The 17,366-nt window shown below is 37.4% G+C and overlaps 1 protein-coding gene across 2 annotated transcripts in view; it reads right to left on the reverse strand.

Annotated features, from left to right (window-relative positions):
- CNTN3 (contactin 3) overlaps positions 1-17,366 on the reverse strand; it is a 340,485-nt gene that overhangs the window by 230,344 nt on the left and 92,775 nt on the right. For both annotated transcript variants that reach the window (XM_050778567.1, XM_050778566.1), the window contains exon 3: positions 594-720. In XM_050778567.1, the coding sequence (XP_050634524.1) occupies positions 594-720 (127 nt within the window). The remainder of the gene's footprint in view (positions 1-593; positions 721-17,366) is intronic.

Genomic DNA, 17,366 nt, shown 5'->3' on the forward strand with positions numbered 1-17,366 from the left:
GTGGGAGTATGGATTTTTTTTTCTTTTTTCCTTATACCTTTTCATGATGTTTGAAAGTTTTCAGTGAAGAGGAATTGTTTATATAATCTTAAAAATATAGACTTTAACTTGATATACATGTAACAAATGAAATATGTTTTCTCTTCAAGAATCATTAAAATGACTTTGGTAAGAATGTGTTTTATTCTTCCATATTTATTGAATCTCCAAGCACAAATCCATTAAAATGGTAAACAAACAAAAGGTGGGACACAGAAGTATTTGTTTAACTATGATTTCAAATTAACTTTAAAACACAATTTCATCCCCACAATAAATGTAAATCCAAGTTTATAAATTAAATTGCACTAAAAATCAATGAAAAGATATTACTTACTTTAGGGATTCTGCCATGATCAATAACTAATCAAATATATGCTATATATAGATTTAAATCTTCATATATTGAATCTGTTGAATATATCATACAACTATAGCTTCATATATTTTTTTCTTACTGATGGCATAAATATACCAGAGCAAAAAAAGTTCACAATCTCCACATAAATGTGTTTAGGTTTTTTTAATTTGAATTTTCAAACTTTTCACTGTACCTGTAATGAGGTGACGGGTTGCCTCTTGCTTCACAATTTAAAGTTATTTTTTCATCTTCTGAACCAACAGGGAAAATACTATTGCTGGGTTCTTTGACAAACACAGGGCCTTGTAAGAGAAGCTCACCTATATGGGGGAGAGACATCCAAAAAATAATAATCAGTAAAAGGTATTGTAAAAAGTTACATTCCAGTATTGAAGAAAATAAGCAACTAGTAAAAATCTAGTACTGTGCCTACAAAGAAAAATGCTCTGTAGACATTGTTTTGTTAAAGGGAATCAATTCACCCACTCAACAGCGCAGTACCAACTCTATGAGAACTAGCATTGGTATGAAAAATATTGCCATATTAAGATCACTTCATACTGCAGTAATTACTTTTTATAACAAACTACATCTAAGTGTAGACTGATGAATACACTATTAAGTCTTTTTGGTCATAGCCTCTTTGCCAAACTAAAGCTGAATTCAAAACTAATTGAACACCTAAGTAATTTCATAAAATCTGCTTGGCATGCAAATCTTAAGCTTGACAATGCTATTTTGCCATTTGGAATGAAAAGCACTCAATATTTGGTGGGATGTCCATTTTATTACTAGCAAATTGAAGAGGAAGATACAGCACTGAACAAGTATCTTTTTAAAGATGTTTCTACTTTGGCTAAGAGAACTTGAACATGCTCTGAGGAGAATTTCCACATACAGACAAAAAATCTCTCTAATGTACTATGAGTTTACAAGTTTACAAAAGAATAAGATAATGCTACCCACACTTATGGGACTGCAGTTGTATAATCATTGCCATAGCATTTCTGAAAACAAATAAATTGGCCCCCCGAAAAAAAAGCTCTTTACTTTCCTATTTTGCTTGGAATGCTCAGCAAAATTACAGAGGAGTTTCTATTAACTCAGAGAATGAATAAACAGACTAAGAGACAAAGAATCCATGAAAAGTCAGACAAAACGAGATCAAAAAGCAGCAAAAAAGGCCCCAAAACAATGAACTGGCATTTTAGCTACTTCAAATAGCAGTTAGCATTAAAAAAAAATTTACCATAAGTATAACAACAATAAATAACAATATGATTAAAATAATCATTGAAATGATAAAAATAGCAGCTGCTAAAGCTGAAATTTTCAAGTAAATCCTATGTGCCCTAATGTGTTCATTACTCCTCAGAATATTCTGTGAGGTAAATGCCATAATTATTCCCAACAGAAGACAAATACTGCGCCTAAAAGTGGTAAGGTGGCACGAGCAAGTTCACACAGCACTGCAGAATGTAAAACACACACTCTAGAATAATGGATTCCACAGTCCATGCAGGGATATTCTCTCACCCCTTCTGTAAGGAATTTGGCCATACCCTAGGTCTGATCTTTGTCCTCAGCTTCTAGGAGGTAATCTACGCCATAGCTGATTGAAATGTCTGCTTAGGATGGGGACTGGCCACACTAGATCTTAGGGTGGGGCCTGAAATGTCTGCTTAGGATGGGGACTGGCCACACTAGATCTTAGGGTGGGGCCAGCCACACCCAATAGTCTTGGGTTGGAAACTGGCCACATCAGAAAGACTAACCATGTGATTAAAGGTGAGAGATTTGGGTCATGTGGTATCAGATGACGTGGAGACTCAGCTCAACCACATGTGCAACCAGTCAGTCACACCTACATAATGAAGTCTCAACAAATAACTCTAGACACCGAGGCTCAACGAGTTCCCCTCCTTAGCTCTCATACTCCTTGAGTATTGTCACACATAGATACCGGAAGGGTCAGATGTCCTGTGGACAATAAAAGCTGTGCATTTGAAACCTTCCAGACTCTGCCCTATGTGTGTCTTCCTCTAGCTGAGTTTAGTATGGATCCTTTCCCTGTAAATAACATAACTGTGAGTATAACACTTTTCAGCAACGTTTGTAAGTCCTTTTAGCAAATTATCAAAAATGAGGATAATTTGGAAACTTCCTGAACTCAAAGACTGTCAGAAGTGAGGGCAAGTTCACAGCTCAGCTGACTCGGGGCAACTTTGCACCACAACATCACCACACAATTAGCCCTTACTAATCCCCACCATCCTTTAAGAAAGCAGCTTGCTATCCCCTTTAGTCCCTGATCTTTACTTTTATCTATTGGGGAAATTGCCAAAGGAAAAAAAAAAAAAAAAAAAAGCTTCCATTTCCCTTTTTAGGAAAGGGCAACTTCCAGAAGAAACAGATTTTAAAATTGCTACTAACACCCCTATTTAAAAGAGGTAATATTGCTATTTTCTTCATTTTGCCCCTTAACCAATTCACTGAATAGAAATAAGTAAAAACAAAAATGACAGTCTGTTCTATTAATTGAATTTATTGTTCTAGAAAGTCAAAAATATTTATGATGTCTCTTTAGAAATACTTGCAAATATAGTGAATATTTCCTAACATTTTTCTGGTGTAATAGCTTCTGATTTACTTCTGATAACATATATTTAATTATTTATGAGATGGGATAGCATCATTTTTTCTGACAAATTCTGATGTATTTATAGCTTGAAACCAATAATGCATTAACATAATGGTATAAATTTGGAAATAACAGGAAAGTTGGGGAGATAAACCAAAAGAAGAAAGGTTAGTAGAGATAAGAAAGCAGTGGTTTAAACGAAAAAGGCAAAGAGAAGTGTTCAAAAAATTTCCTTCAAGTGGTCACAATAAAAACTCAATTGCCCATCCCATCATCATCTAATAAATGTCACGTCCCAAATGATAGTACTTGTCTTCTCCAGAGGCCACTATTAATTTTAAATAAAAATGTTAAACTACTAGGAGCATTTTCTTCTGATATCCTTTTGAGAGAAGGATAATAACTGCTAATTTGCTAACATTCATTGAACTAGGCACCATGAGCCATGTGCCAGGCACACGAAGCAGCTATTTACATGCTTTGCTTCTCCTATCTCAAGCTCCCCTAGCTCCAGCTCCTGATCTCTGAGGTCTAGCCACACTGCTCTTGTTCCTGCTTCTCAGACATGCTGAGCTTCGTGTCACTTCTGGGCTCACACACTTGTTCTTCTTGTGTTCTGGTTTCTTTTTGTCATTCAGAATTTAGCATAAATGTCACCTTCTTGGCTTAAATGCAACCATGTGCATTCCCCCCCATCTAAAGTCATTACACACCCTTCATTTCCACCAGCCACAGATAATCAAAGCACATCTCACAACCTCACGAGATCTCCCTACATAAACACTACAGATGTTTATGTATGTGTTTGTTATTTATTTGTATTGAATTCATTGCTGTATCCTCAACTCCTAGAACATGGAAGATATTCAATATCGGTCTGTAGAATGAATAAGATGAATGAAACAATCCTCATAATAACTCCATATGAGGCAGATACTATTTTACAGTTAGTGACTGATAAAGCTAAGATTTTAATTTCAGAGCTCATCTTCTCACCTTGCACATGGTTTGGCCTCCCCAGAAGAAGTGAGGCCCAGAGAGGTTAAATGACTGACCATAGTAACAGTTTCCTGGTCAGACCTGGTCAACCCCAGTCCTCACATTCTTGGTTTGTTTCTCTTTCCAGGGAGCCACACTGTTCTCAATATGGTCAGAGGTGAAAATTAACCAACAGCCTGCTTTTTCAACTTCAGTATTTCCTGATGGCGCTGGAGTTAACGGCCTATGAGGCACATATCTGCCATCTCTGAAATTTAAGGCTCCTAAAGGCTTTCAGCCCATCAGCAGTCATTTGGGAGCCTCCAACGCCTCTTAAAAAGTAAGTACAAAATAAGAATCAAACAAGACAGGTCAGTGCATGCTTCACACTCAGAAAAGGGACAAGACCACTCAATCTTGCTTCACGGGAATGAAATAGGTGATGAGAGATGCTGGGGTTTCATGTTCTAGTCTCTTGCCAGCAATATAAACTTAAAAGGAATAGATTCTGAAGTCTCTGCTAATCTAAAAGAAATTATCCAACATTTTCTTCAAAACGAATTTGATCCTCAAAAAGACAGAACCTTGACTATTCACACAACTATTCATAACCAGTAAAAAGCACCCAGTCTGAAAACAGAAGGGGGCCCCTTGCCTAACTAATGAATTCAATGTAACATTCAGATTGATGTTAAAGTTTACTTTTTGTGACAGGGGCATTTTTTTGATGTGCTAGCCTGGCTCCAAAGCTCCATTTTAAATATACAACCTAAAATAAAAGGCATATCACATTTCTGAACAGGACTAACAGGTCCAAAAATCCAATCCTAAGGTGTTATTTTTTCCCCCAAACACCTACAGGCAACAAGGAATAACTGCCTTTGAATGTATATACAAGCTTTATGAGCTCCTAAGGTAATGTCACATAAAAGATCAAACCGCAGACGATCAATTCTAATGGTCATACTCTATACAATTTTTATGAAGACTGACAAAGAAAAATAGAGAAGGGATTCTGGGCAAGTTGCATTACTCTACTAAAAGAAATGAAATTCCTAAAAGACAATGATGGTATCTGAAATTCCTAGGGAAAAGGAAAGCATATCCTATTTTTCCTTGCTGATTTATGTCATATCTACATGGAAAACAAAAACCAGTAGTGCATTTCAAAACACAGGGTAAATCACAACAGGGTTTAAGGGTAGGCAATGCCATTAAAGACAGAATTTAAGAGGACGTGGATTTAGAAAGGAATATTCCATGCACTTACAAGGCATCAAACCCAAACAGAATGAGTTCTAGCCTGGGTCAAAGAAAGTAAAATAATATGCCGCCAGCGAAATAAGATCTATATTCTAGGCCCTACTATTTTTCAGGAAAAAAACTTTTAAAAGATGGAAAATTTTTTTAGAAATGGGATATCTTCTATTTTGGCAATGGTAGTTTAAAGCTGGAAAATGCCAAAGAAACAAGACCAAAATAAAATTCCATTTATATGCTTCCAATGTCAGAGGAAGATAAAGTATTCGATCTCAGAATATTTCATTTCTTTAACAAATATGTGAATGCCAGACATGTGCCACATGTGAAAAACTGGCTGTGGCAGATGCTGCTAGTAGTCCACTCAACAGCTATCGCCTGTCCTTCTTCCCAACCCTTAGAGTCTGCCTTTCACTGTGGAGAATGAAAGCTCCAGAGATACTAGCTTTCCAGAACTCTTGGTCGTTCTTGGCTGGGAAGCAGGGTAGCCAGGGGATATTGGCTTATGAGACCACTAATAGCCCAAGAGGGTATATCCATTTCCTAGGGTTGCTATAACAAAGTACCACACACTGGGTGGCTTCCAAAACAGAATTTATTGTCTCACAGTTCAGAGAGCTGAAAGTCTATATCAAGGTGTTAGCAGGGTTGATATCTTCTGAGGACTGTGATAGAAGGATGTGTTCCAGACCTCTCTGCTTGGTTTATAGATGGCTATCTTCTCCCTGTATCTCTCTTCCTATCATCTTCCCTTTATGTGTGTCTCTGTGTCCAAATTTCTCCTTTTTTTATGAGGGCACCAGTCCTAATGGATGAGGGCCCACTCTAATGACCTCATCTTAACTAATGACATTAGCAATGACCCTATTTTCAAATAATAGGGTACTGGAGTTTAAGACTTCAGCATATGAATTGGGGATGGGGGTGGGGTAGCAACAAGATTCAACCTTTAACAAGCCATTACCCTGGTAAGAACTTCTAGATAAAAGTCTCTACTCTGATTGTGTTTTGAAGTAAATAAAATGCTGACCTCGCTTTCCTTCCTTTTTGATATGGAAACTTTCACAAAAGGAAAGAATGCTGGGAACTACTGAGACCAACTGGACACCATACGGGAGAACACTACACGTGTGTGTGTGTGTGTGTGTGTGTGTGTATAAAATATGTATTTCTATATGTGCATAAACACACACACACACACACACACACACAATGTCACAGAAAAGGCAACCCAGAGCTCTCATATCTTTGAGTCTCTGAACCAACATGAACCACGTAATTCCAAACATCATGTGTTGGAAAAATAAACCTCTAATGCATTTTGTCACCTGCACCTAAAAGCTATACTGTAACCAATGCTCTAGAAAAAAAAGGAAAAGGTAAAATAACACACTTCAGATGAGAAAGGAAAATAAAGTACTTATTAAGAATAACTAATGTGTCTGTTTTCCACATCTGGAAATGTTAGCAAGCAATTAAGTTAAAAGAAAAAGTGCTGGAGTATAGCATGCACCTGGAGTATGACAGCAAAATAACACCAATAAAAGTGATGAAAACCCTTTAAATTGAGAAATTAATAGTTCACTACATGATTTTTCTCAATCTTTATTTCCCATTTTATGTATAAGCAGGAAATAAAGTAATTGCATGGGAAGTGGCATTCAATAATTAGGGGACTGGAACTGACAGGGACTGGTTAAGCTTCACAGGACCTAGAAATAAATGTTCGAGTAAAACAATACTGCTCGCTGGAACGGCAAAACCCTTTCAAAGCATGCAGATTTTTACCAAGAACTATGTTCATCCTCTAATTGCAACCTGCCTAAGGAAACATAAAAATGTCCACACATACAAAAATATACAAAATGGTTTTTGTTTAAGCTTAAGTATCTTGATTTTGGCACTTTGCTTTCGTAAACTAATCGCAGAGTTTGATGGAAGGTATGATCTATTTCACTGGACTGATTAACATTAATCTGTATTATAATTCAGTAAGAGAAGAGGACTTGAGAGTACTTCTAAAAGTGCCCAATATTTTATGTTGATACTGTTTAAATCCAACAGCTATATTTTTGCTTGTTGAAATGTTCTTTACAGTTGAATGAAATGGTTAACTAATTTATAGTTATAATGCAGGACATAATGTTTTTGGCAGAAAAACAGGGTGGGAGGAGATGGGCTGGAGTCTTGGGAGATTAAAATGTTTTCATAGTACTTCATAGCTTTCTGTATTTAAATTCACGCCATTGTCTTTTTATGAATGTGAGCTTTAATGTTTTTGAACCTCCATGACATCCTTCTATAATTCTCAGACCATAATTATACCTTTCTTGCTAGACAGCTTAATAGCAACTACACATGATTTAAAAAAAAGTTAGAATGCTATTGTTGGATGCAATATGCAATGTGTATAATACACGAGGAGAACACAATCCATGGTCCATTTATCTGAAAAAAACAACACTTACATTCCCTCTTTCTATTATACTTTCATTGTACATTTTTGAAATGTGCACATTCACAAGGTTCTCACCCACCATATGAAAAGAGTGCATTAATCAACTTTTTAAAATATTTCTTTAACATATTACTTTCAAAGGTTTTAATAGAGATGATTTCATTTCTATTATGGAACCCATTCTTTCTAACAGTTTTTATTCTTTAACAGAGAGTTCGGGTCAAGGCCTGTTAGGCCCAGACACAATTCTCTTTATGTATCTTAGAAAGAATGTTTCATATCAAACTCTAGTTCAAGTTCACTGTTTCTATGAGGAAATAATTATCCAATAAAGAATTCCTTTTGTAAATTAGTTGCAATGCAGAAGCTATTAAGAACTAATACTAGGCCTGGCGTGCTGGCTCACACCTATAATCACAGCACTTTGGGAGGCCAAGGCAGGAGGATCACAGGAAGCCAAGAGTTCGAGACAAGCCTGGGTAACATAGCAAGACTCCATCTCTATGAATAAATAAAAATTAGTGGGGCATGGTGGTGCATGCCTGTAGTCCCAGTTACTCAAGAGGCTGACATGGGAGGATCACTCGGGCCCAGGAGTTTGCAACTGCAGTGAGCCATGATCACACCACTGCACTCTAGTCTGGGCAACAGAGTGAGACCCCATCTCTAAGAAGAAAAAGAAAAAGAACTAATACTACTTAGTGATTGCATCTTGTAGTATTTTACAGCTGTAATCTCATAAAGTAGAAAAGAGCATAATCTCTTCCTGCCCCTACCTTAGTAAGCAGAAGCCAGCACTGTGTTTGTAAATGTCTGAGTGTATAAAACACCATCGACTTCTCTCTTCCTGTTTCTTTTTTTCTTTAAAGGCAGAGTCTTGTTCTGTCACCTAGGCTGAACTGCAGTGGCCTGATCTTGTCTCACTACAACCTCCGCCTCCCGGTTTCTAGCAATTCTTCTGCCTCAGACTCCTGAGTAGCTAGGATTACAGGCGCACGCCGCCATGCCCGGCTACCTTTTTGTATTTTAGTAGAGACAGGGCTTCACCATGTTGCCCAGGCTGGTCTCGAACTCCTGAGCTCAGGCAATCCATCCGCCTCGGCCTCCCTAAGTGCTATGATTACAGGCGTGAGCCACTGTGCCTGGCCTCCCTGCTTCTTAAGTGAGGATCCTGATTTTACACTTCCAGACTACTGAGAGGGATTGAATTGGGTTGTGGGGTAAGATATGGAGGTCTAAGGAAGCAGAACAGAAAGGACAACTGATAAGGGTAGGCTTTGTGTCCCCACCCAAATCTCATCTTGAATTGTAATCCCCATAATCCCCACGTGTTGAGGTAACTGAGTTATGCGGGCAGTTTCCCCCATGCTGTTCTAGTGATAGTGAATGAGTTCTCACAAGATCTGAAGGTTATAAGAGACTCTTTCCCCTTTGCTCAGCTCTTCTTCCTGACACCGTGTGAAGAAAGTGCCTTGCTTCTTCTTTGCCTTCTGCCATGATTGTAAGTTTCCTGAGGACTCCTCAGCCATGTCAGTCAATTAAGCCTCTTTACTTTATAAATTACCCAGTCTCTGGCAGTTCGTAATAACAGCATGAAAATGGACTATTACAACAACCTTCCCCAAAATACATCTGGAACTATGGGGTGCAGAGAGAGGGGTATGTCTTAGAGTTGCCTAGGCTTACATTTGTTAAATTCATTTTAATTGATTCACAATTTAAAATGTAATTATCATAATGATTAATTGTAGACACAGTAGGCATACAACTGATAAACATACAACTGATAAAGTAAACATACAACTGATAAAAAGATTTCTTCAAATAAGACTAATCCTTACTGCATGCTGGACGGTTACTTTTTTCCTTTATATTCTATTCTATTGCACTCTATTCTATTCCATCTGATATGCTTTATCCTACTTTTTAAAATGCTAGACATAAACTACTACTATGTTCATAGCATCACAACATCAATGGGTTCTTATCCCCTATTTGATAAGCTTTGGTCTAGAAACCTTCTCTCCTGCCACCAGTGCCCCAGATTATTTTAGGAGCGAATGGGTGACGGGTGACAGCTGCAAGATATTTCTTTCATTTCCTTTTCTTAGGAATGAAACCAACCTTGGCAATGTACGAAAAAATATAACCATCTTAAAAACTGAAAGAGTATCACTGGGCCCAAGATACAGTAAAGACAAGAGAGCCTTCCCCAAATCTACTGGACTGCTACCTCTGTAGCCTCAGGGAGAAGAGAAATACTGTGTATTGCCGATAATGTTGGCAAACAAAAACACAATTTATTTTGTTTTGACAAGCATTGTTTCTTAGTGCTATACAGTATGGAACAAAATCCCTCTTCATTATATATACTTAGTTAATAAACACATGGATATTCTAAAATGTCAACCTATGAAGGGAAAATAGACATGGAATGCTAGGCCCAGTACTACACACTTTGCATTTGCTAAATCACCTAATTCTAAGTGACTATTAAGCACTCTGAATAAAAAAGTGGTGCTCCTTTTAATTCTTTTTTTTTTTTTTTTTTTGAGATGGAGTCTTGCTCTGTTGCCCAGGCTGGAGTGCAGTGGCGCAACCTCCACCTCCTGAGTTCAAGCGATTCTCCTGCCTCAGCCTCCCGAGTAGCTGGGATCACTGGCACATGCCACCATGCCCAACTAATTTTTGTATTTTTAGTAGAGACGGGGTTTCGCCATGTTGGCCAGGCCGGTTTCAAACTCCTGACCTTGTGATCCACCCGCCTTGGCCTCCCAAGTGCTGGGATTACAGGAGTGAGCCACTGTGCCTGACCTCCTTTTAATTCCTATTGCTTTCCTTAATAACGGCACAGATTATAAATAAGTAATCCACAGGGCTGGAGAAGATGAGTTAAACCGGAATCTCTCTATACATTTTTGGTACTATCGTTTTGGAGGAAGCATTTGGCAGTATGTATGAGAAGTCACCAAATTGTGTAAGGAAGTCTGAAGAAACTCTACTCTCGATTCTTTCATTCATCCTTCCTCATTATCTCCCTTGTAGTAATCGTTCCTCATTCTGAATTCCTAGAACAATGTTTGTTTGTGTATTTTACTCATCACAATATCGTTATCCTATAATATATTACATTTACTTGTTTTTCACTCTTATCATCCTCATCCCCAGGCTTTATACTTTCAGAAGATAGTGATCCTATTTAACACACATTTCTTCTAACCTCTTAGCGTACCTACTTTATATACATATATATATATAAAATACACATATATAAGTTTTCATATATATATATATATATGAAAACTTAGTAAATTAGAAATTGTCTGGGAATCTCCCTGGGTCTGTAGGTGTGTGTAGTTATGCATCATTGCGGATGGTTTTAATTTACAAAATGTTATAGCGGATCACAGAAAGACTTTGGACTTTCCTGAGACCACCCTAATCAGATACACTTATCTCCAACTATAATTTATGCATCCAACTATAAAATAATTCATTATATAAAAATATGAACAGACAGCAGAAGCGAATTCAATGAATGTGTCTATGACTCTTATGAAACACCTTCACTGTGTCCTTACAGAGGCATCCACTGTCACTAGGCAGTTATTTCTGTTAGGCAGTTTGCAGATTCTTGATCACCTACACCCCGCGCACACCCTTCTGAGTACCACCAATACAGGCACAAGATAGGAGCAGCTTCATGAAAGCACATACAAAAATAGCACTTTCGACAGCAATAGCACCCTAAGAGTAATCTTTTGCAAACCTCAGCGTGCTGAACTAAAGTCGCATTTCTGCATTTTAATCACTTGTTTGAAAGTAACAGCTGCCTGCGACATTAAAACAAAACAAAATAAAAATATTCAGTTCTACTTGGTGTTTCACTTACTCAGATCTCTAAGAATGTTTACTGTGGTTAAAGTTACCATCAAGAAGGGTCAGCATTAGCAAAGGTCTTACTATTCCTATGGAATGTATCTTTTTGCAAAATATCCCCAAATCTATGAGAAATCATTTATGCAAGCTATGAATTTAGTTAACAAGTAATCAAAAAGCCATTCTTACTTTAATCTAAATCTTCCAAAGTTAGGATTCAAATCAGTCACCTGCAGGCTGCCTGGACACATTCTACATCTTGGACCCTTCATGTCAGTTTGAGCTTTGGGTCTGCTTTTCAGATAGGACCTGGGCTAGTTTGTTTTTTTCAAGTTTTTGCAAATCACAGATTCTACAATCATATATGACCTACCATAGATACCGGGAATTTGGGTTTGCACAGCTGCACGATGGTAGCTATTGGGCCAAATCTATCTTGAACAGTTCTTAAATTTGGATCAAAGAATTTCAGGGGGGGAGAAAACACTTCCTTTAAATTGAATGGCTTCATTTAAAAAAAAAAAAATGCAGCGATTTAGACATAAAGTCAAATTTCACCTTCTTACAAACAGAAAATCAAAGGTCTAGCAATCTTCAACTCAGCAATTCCATATCGATAAAGCACAATTTCCATATTCACAGACTACAGCCCCACAGGGAGTAAGGCATCCATGGTTGTCAGCAAGAAATTCACATATAATTACTTGCAAAATAACTTTGTTTATCAAATAACATATCTTGGATTGATTTATGTCATTCTTCCTCCTGGAATATTTTTGCCATTTATCCTTCAAGGCATAAAGGCTTGAAGGTACATCTAAGTATAATCCTACTTTATCATAAATTCAATTCAACACATCTCTACAAGAAGTAAGATAAATAAATAAATAAATTATCCTGGCATGGTGGTGTGCCTGCAGTCCCAGCTACTTGGGAGGGCTGAAGCCAGAGGATTGCTGGGCCCAGGTGTTCAAGGTTATAGTGAGCTATGATCTTACCACTACACTCCAGCTTGGGTGACGAAGTAAGACCCCTGTCTCTAAAAACAAACAAACAAAAGGAACATTTCATAACATGTGAAAATTATATAAAAGTTGAATTTTAATGTCCATAAATAAAATGGTATTGGAACACAGCCACACTGACTTCTGTATATATTGTCTATAGCTGTTTTATACATTACAAGGGCAGAGTTGAGTAGTTATGACAGAGACTACATGGCCCACAAAGCTGAGAATATTTACTATCTAGCACATGTTATGAAAAATCCTGCTGACCCCAGCTTTAGGAAGGAGCATGTCTACTAGGAGGAACAGTGACTTTGGACCACAATAGACATGATTTTTTTTCTCACTAATATTCCATTTAGCTTTAGGCAAGTCATTTAAGCTCTACGAGCCACTGAATTCTCTACTGTTATATGGGAATGATATCTATAATATAGGATTTTTGATGCAAAGATAAGCAGTATGTTTTCATGGCAGCAGTGGCAATGCAATAAATGTCATTTGATATTATTATTGCATATTTTTTACTTAGTGTTGCATCAAACTTTCAATTACCTCTGACTGAGGAATCGTAATTTATGGGAATGCAGTCTAATACACGATTTTATTCATTATAGCCTCCTATATATACGGCCTGAGAAATAGGATGGAATTGTCATTATCTTCATGGTAGTTGTGAATACTGGTACCTGTGTTCAGTTATCTGGTTTGAGCAAATAAATGCAAGTATTAAGTCTGAGACAAAAGGTCCCTCTTAATCTGTGGAAGGTAGTAACTTCAAAAAAAGAGGGGGAAAAGGGGGAGTCCGTATAATGCCCACTGGATCAGTTCTCATTGAGAGACAATTCTCCAGCAAGTATTTACTTTCTACCCTTTCTTCAAATAATTACTCACCAAAGTAACATCAATGGGAAACTCGACAAAACAAGCAGCAAAGAGCTTTCAAAAACCTCATGAGGCAGAAGAAAAAGCATTAGACTATTTTATACCGTTGTTAGTTGAATGTTTACTTTATCTTCTCCCATAACGGAAAGAATGGCCATAGCACTGAGTATTCTCATTTGTTTGTCTGCATAATCAAGCAAAAAAAAAAAAAAATTACGCCATTTGTGGCCTTGTATATGCTGTAGTAAAATTATTCCTTAACGAAAAAATAGATGTTTACTCAGAAACCCACAAAGCACACTGTTCAATAGTCAATGCTTCATAATTATACACATAATTACGTTCCACTTAATACCACTTCTCTCTTTTTGTACATATGTTTGAGCTTAAATATCACTCGCAAGTGTGCAGATACTCGCTCACACACACTCATGGGATAAGAATGAAAAGTTCTATTTTGCTACAGAGTGAAGAAGTCATGCAAGGTATTTTAACATCCCCTAAAAAATTTAATAACACAAAACTATTTGGAGACAAAATCTAGGAGCTCTGCTTCAAAAGCTTAAGGCTAACATAAAAACACACAAGTGTTGCCATCTCCCTTTACTTACTGGGTGACATATTCAGGCTGCCCTTTAAGTCAAAAAAGTTTTCAGAAGAAGACAGAATGCACGATGTTGCTGTGAAGAAAGTAAAAAAGGAAAAGACTATTCCCAGGATTCACATGCTTCTGGACTAAAATTTTAATCGTACCAGTGCTTCCATGTCCACAAGCGACACCAATCAATGTCACAATGGCAGCAACTGATCCCAGAGTTGCCTGATGCCTTAAGTTCAGTCAGTAACAGCTTTCACCACAACCTCCCTGCTTATAAGATTGGAGGAGCAAATAATGTGCACATGGTTAGAATAAACAATGAGTAACTAACCAGAGCCATTTATAAAATGGCAGCCTACATGTTCCACTCTCGCAGGTCAGCAGACACTAGAAAGTTGTCCAGATAAAGAAACCAAATAGTCACAAAGTTCAGGGATATGGCTTCATGTGTTAACATACCACTTCACACCCCCATAACTAGCCCTCAAGAGCTTCCACAAATAAGGGCTGGATCTTCAATGGCTGTGCGAGCAGTCCAAAAAAAAGAGCAGCTTCCTAAAAAGAAATAGTTTCACAAGGGTACTCGCCACTAGCTGAGGTCCAGGTCAGCCTGTGCAAAAAGTTTGTTTTGAACTGTCCTTGTAGTTAAGAGGAATAAATTGCCTCCTATTAAAGTGACAGGTGGGAATATTACTTTTGTCACCCCTCATCCTATAAATAAAGTAAACCCAGGTGGTATAAAGAGAAAGTAATAAGTCAAATGCCAAGATAAGAGCTTACTTCCTTAGTTGCCAGGCAGAAGTCGGAAACACATTGGGAAGTCTAACGGCCAGCTAGGGGTACAGAATTTTTTTGACTTTTTTTTTTTCCAACATCAGGTTTGTTGTTTTCCTTATTTTCAAGTGATAAATATCAACAATGTAGTATGACCAAAAATCAGTGTTTAATATTTAATAAAGTGTTATTTTTTCAAAATGAATAGAATGTTGAGGAAAGATGTCATATTCACCAATATTTCAGCCTTAACCAACTAACATGAAATCGCATGTGCATAGTGGGATCACAATGATACAAAATTGGACAACTGAATTTGTAACACAATGGAGGTTATAATATGCTCCAATAATTGTCAACAATTTGACAGACCAAGGAATCAATAAAAAGGATGTTGAATAATCTTCATTTATATATTTATCTACTGATAGAGAAATGAATTCTAACAATCTCTCCATTTCTAGAAGTCATTTGCCATTTCACTGTACACTCCAAAGAAATTAATACGATGTTTTTGTAGCCATTATTAGTTGGGCTTAGGCCAAATGAAAAAACTGGCAACCATTACACAACCAGCCACCTTAGAAAGATACCTGGGCTATACTTTTCCTTACCACAGTTGCCAAATAACTTCTACAAGTTGTTCATTAACGTGACACTGCTTTAAAATGACAAGAATCATACCACGAAAGATAAAATGACTCCATCTTCTCCCATGGTTTCGTCCAGTTATGCAACCAGATGCTTATATATGTAGGGATGCATGTGTAACTTGATTTTTCTCCGCTGTATATAGTTCTCACAAAATAATTTTAAATTTAAAATGTCTCTATTTAAAATAGCATCCAGTGTTGGATTTGTAACCACAGAGTTCTGTCACTATGCATTGTCTCAAACTTAGTATTGGTTGATATTCAAAGGAAGTAAAATGCAGAGAAGTGAAAATAAATTGTATTTACATACCTATCAGTGGGAAAAGAGAAGACACACAGTAACTTAGGTCTCACTAACAAAACAAGAGCAGGCAGCTCTGCCAGTTCTGAAATTAAAATATGCAACCAGTTTTTGAGTTATAATTTTGCCTCGAAAGTAATACAGAATGCAGAAATGGTCCTTAGAAATGAATATCTTCTTATGTTCAAGCTTTGAATTTCTGGATGTGGGGAGGGAACTGGGTATGTGGGAAGTTTGAAAAGAACGAACATTGGAAGGGTGCTCTAGTTAATAGAAGAAGGGACCCTCAAGGCATACCCCCACAGGATTTTTCATTCCATAGAGTGTGAATGTTATATCAAGCAAAAAGAAAATTTTTTAAAACTCAGAGAAAAGAGAACATAGAAAGTATGTGGGAGCTAGATACTGCACAGTTGAAATGAGAATTATAGAAAAACATATGTAAAATACCTCATATAGGGCCCACTTCTGAAGATGGTCAAGTGATGATGGTCATTACTTGTATGCAAGCTTCAAGACAATAACTGGCAACTGATAATCATGAGGAAATGGCCTCTTTCCACACTGGTGAGCATTTTCATACCATCAAACTCATATCATTATTGGCAAGATGGCATACACATACTATAAAGGAAATGCACATCCTGTTTAAGGACCCAATCTCCCAAACACTCAGTAGTGGGTGAAATAAATCAGCAAGAATTATTTGATGCAAGAAACCATTAGTATGCGTTCACTATTCATTCCAAAAGAGCAGTGTACAGTCTTCAAGAGCAAAAAACAAGGTAGGTGAACACAGCAGCCAGGGCTTGAACATATCAAATATCTACACTGTGAATGAAATTCTGATCCACTAAGCCAGTTGGCATGCCAAGGAATTTCCTAGCCAGTTGATCTCAATGAACCCTCAATTTTTTTTTGACTCAGAAGCAACTCTATCTGGAAGAATTCATTTTCCTTTCAGCAACCCAACCTTCCTGGGAAGTTCAGCATTTGACCATTCACTTAAGGCTTTTCACCTTCAGAACACTTAGAAGTTGAAATCTTCAGAGATATTTTCAAAAGACAACTCTCCTCAACTCCTCTTAGTGCACACCCAGGTCTTCGTGCAAAAACTCTCCTCAACTCCTCTCAGTGCTCACCCAGGTCTTCGTGCACATGCACCTCTGTCTCCCAGTCACTGATAAGTATCAACAGTCTCCCTTACCCACCACCAAGGAGGAACCACTTGGTTCTTTTCTGTAAAAGAATGTACAACACACCATACTGATAAACGGCTTAGTGCAGCTGAAAACCCCCTAGATGAAAATTCTGGCAGTCTAGAAAAACCCCTACTGAGTCAATAACAAGCTACGTGACTTTGAACAAGTACCTGAAATGCTCTAGACCCCACTGTGTCATCTACAACATGGGCAGGCCTGGAATGCACACAGATATGCACGTAAATACAGTTGACTTCTGAACTACACAGCTTTCAATCGCACAAGTCCACATTTGCATGGATTTTCTTTTGCCTCTGCCACCACTGAGAC

Source organism: Macaca thibetana, chromosome 2, assembly GCF_024542745.1.
Source record: "Macaca thibetana thibetana isolate TM-01 chromosome 2, ASM2454274v1, whole genome shotgun sequence".
Taxonomy (NCBI): Eukaryota; Metazoa; Chordata; class Mammalia; order Primates; family Cercopithecidae; genus Macaca; species Macaca thibetana.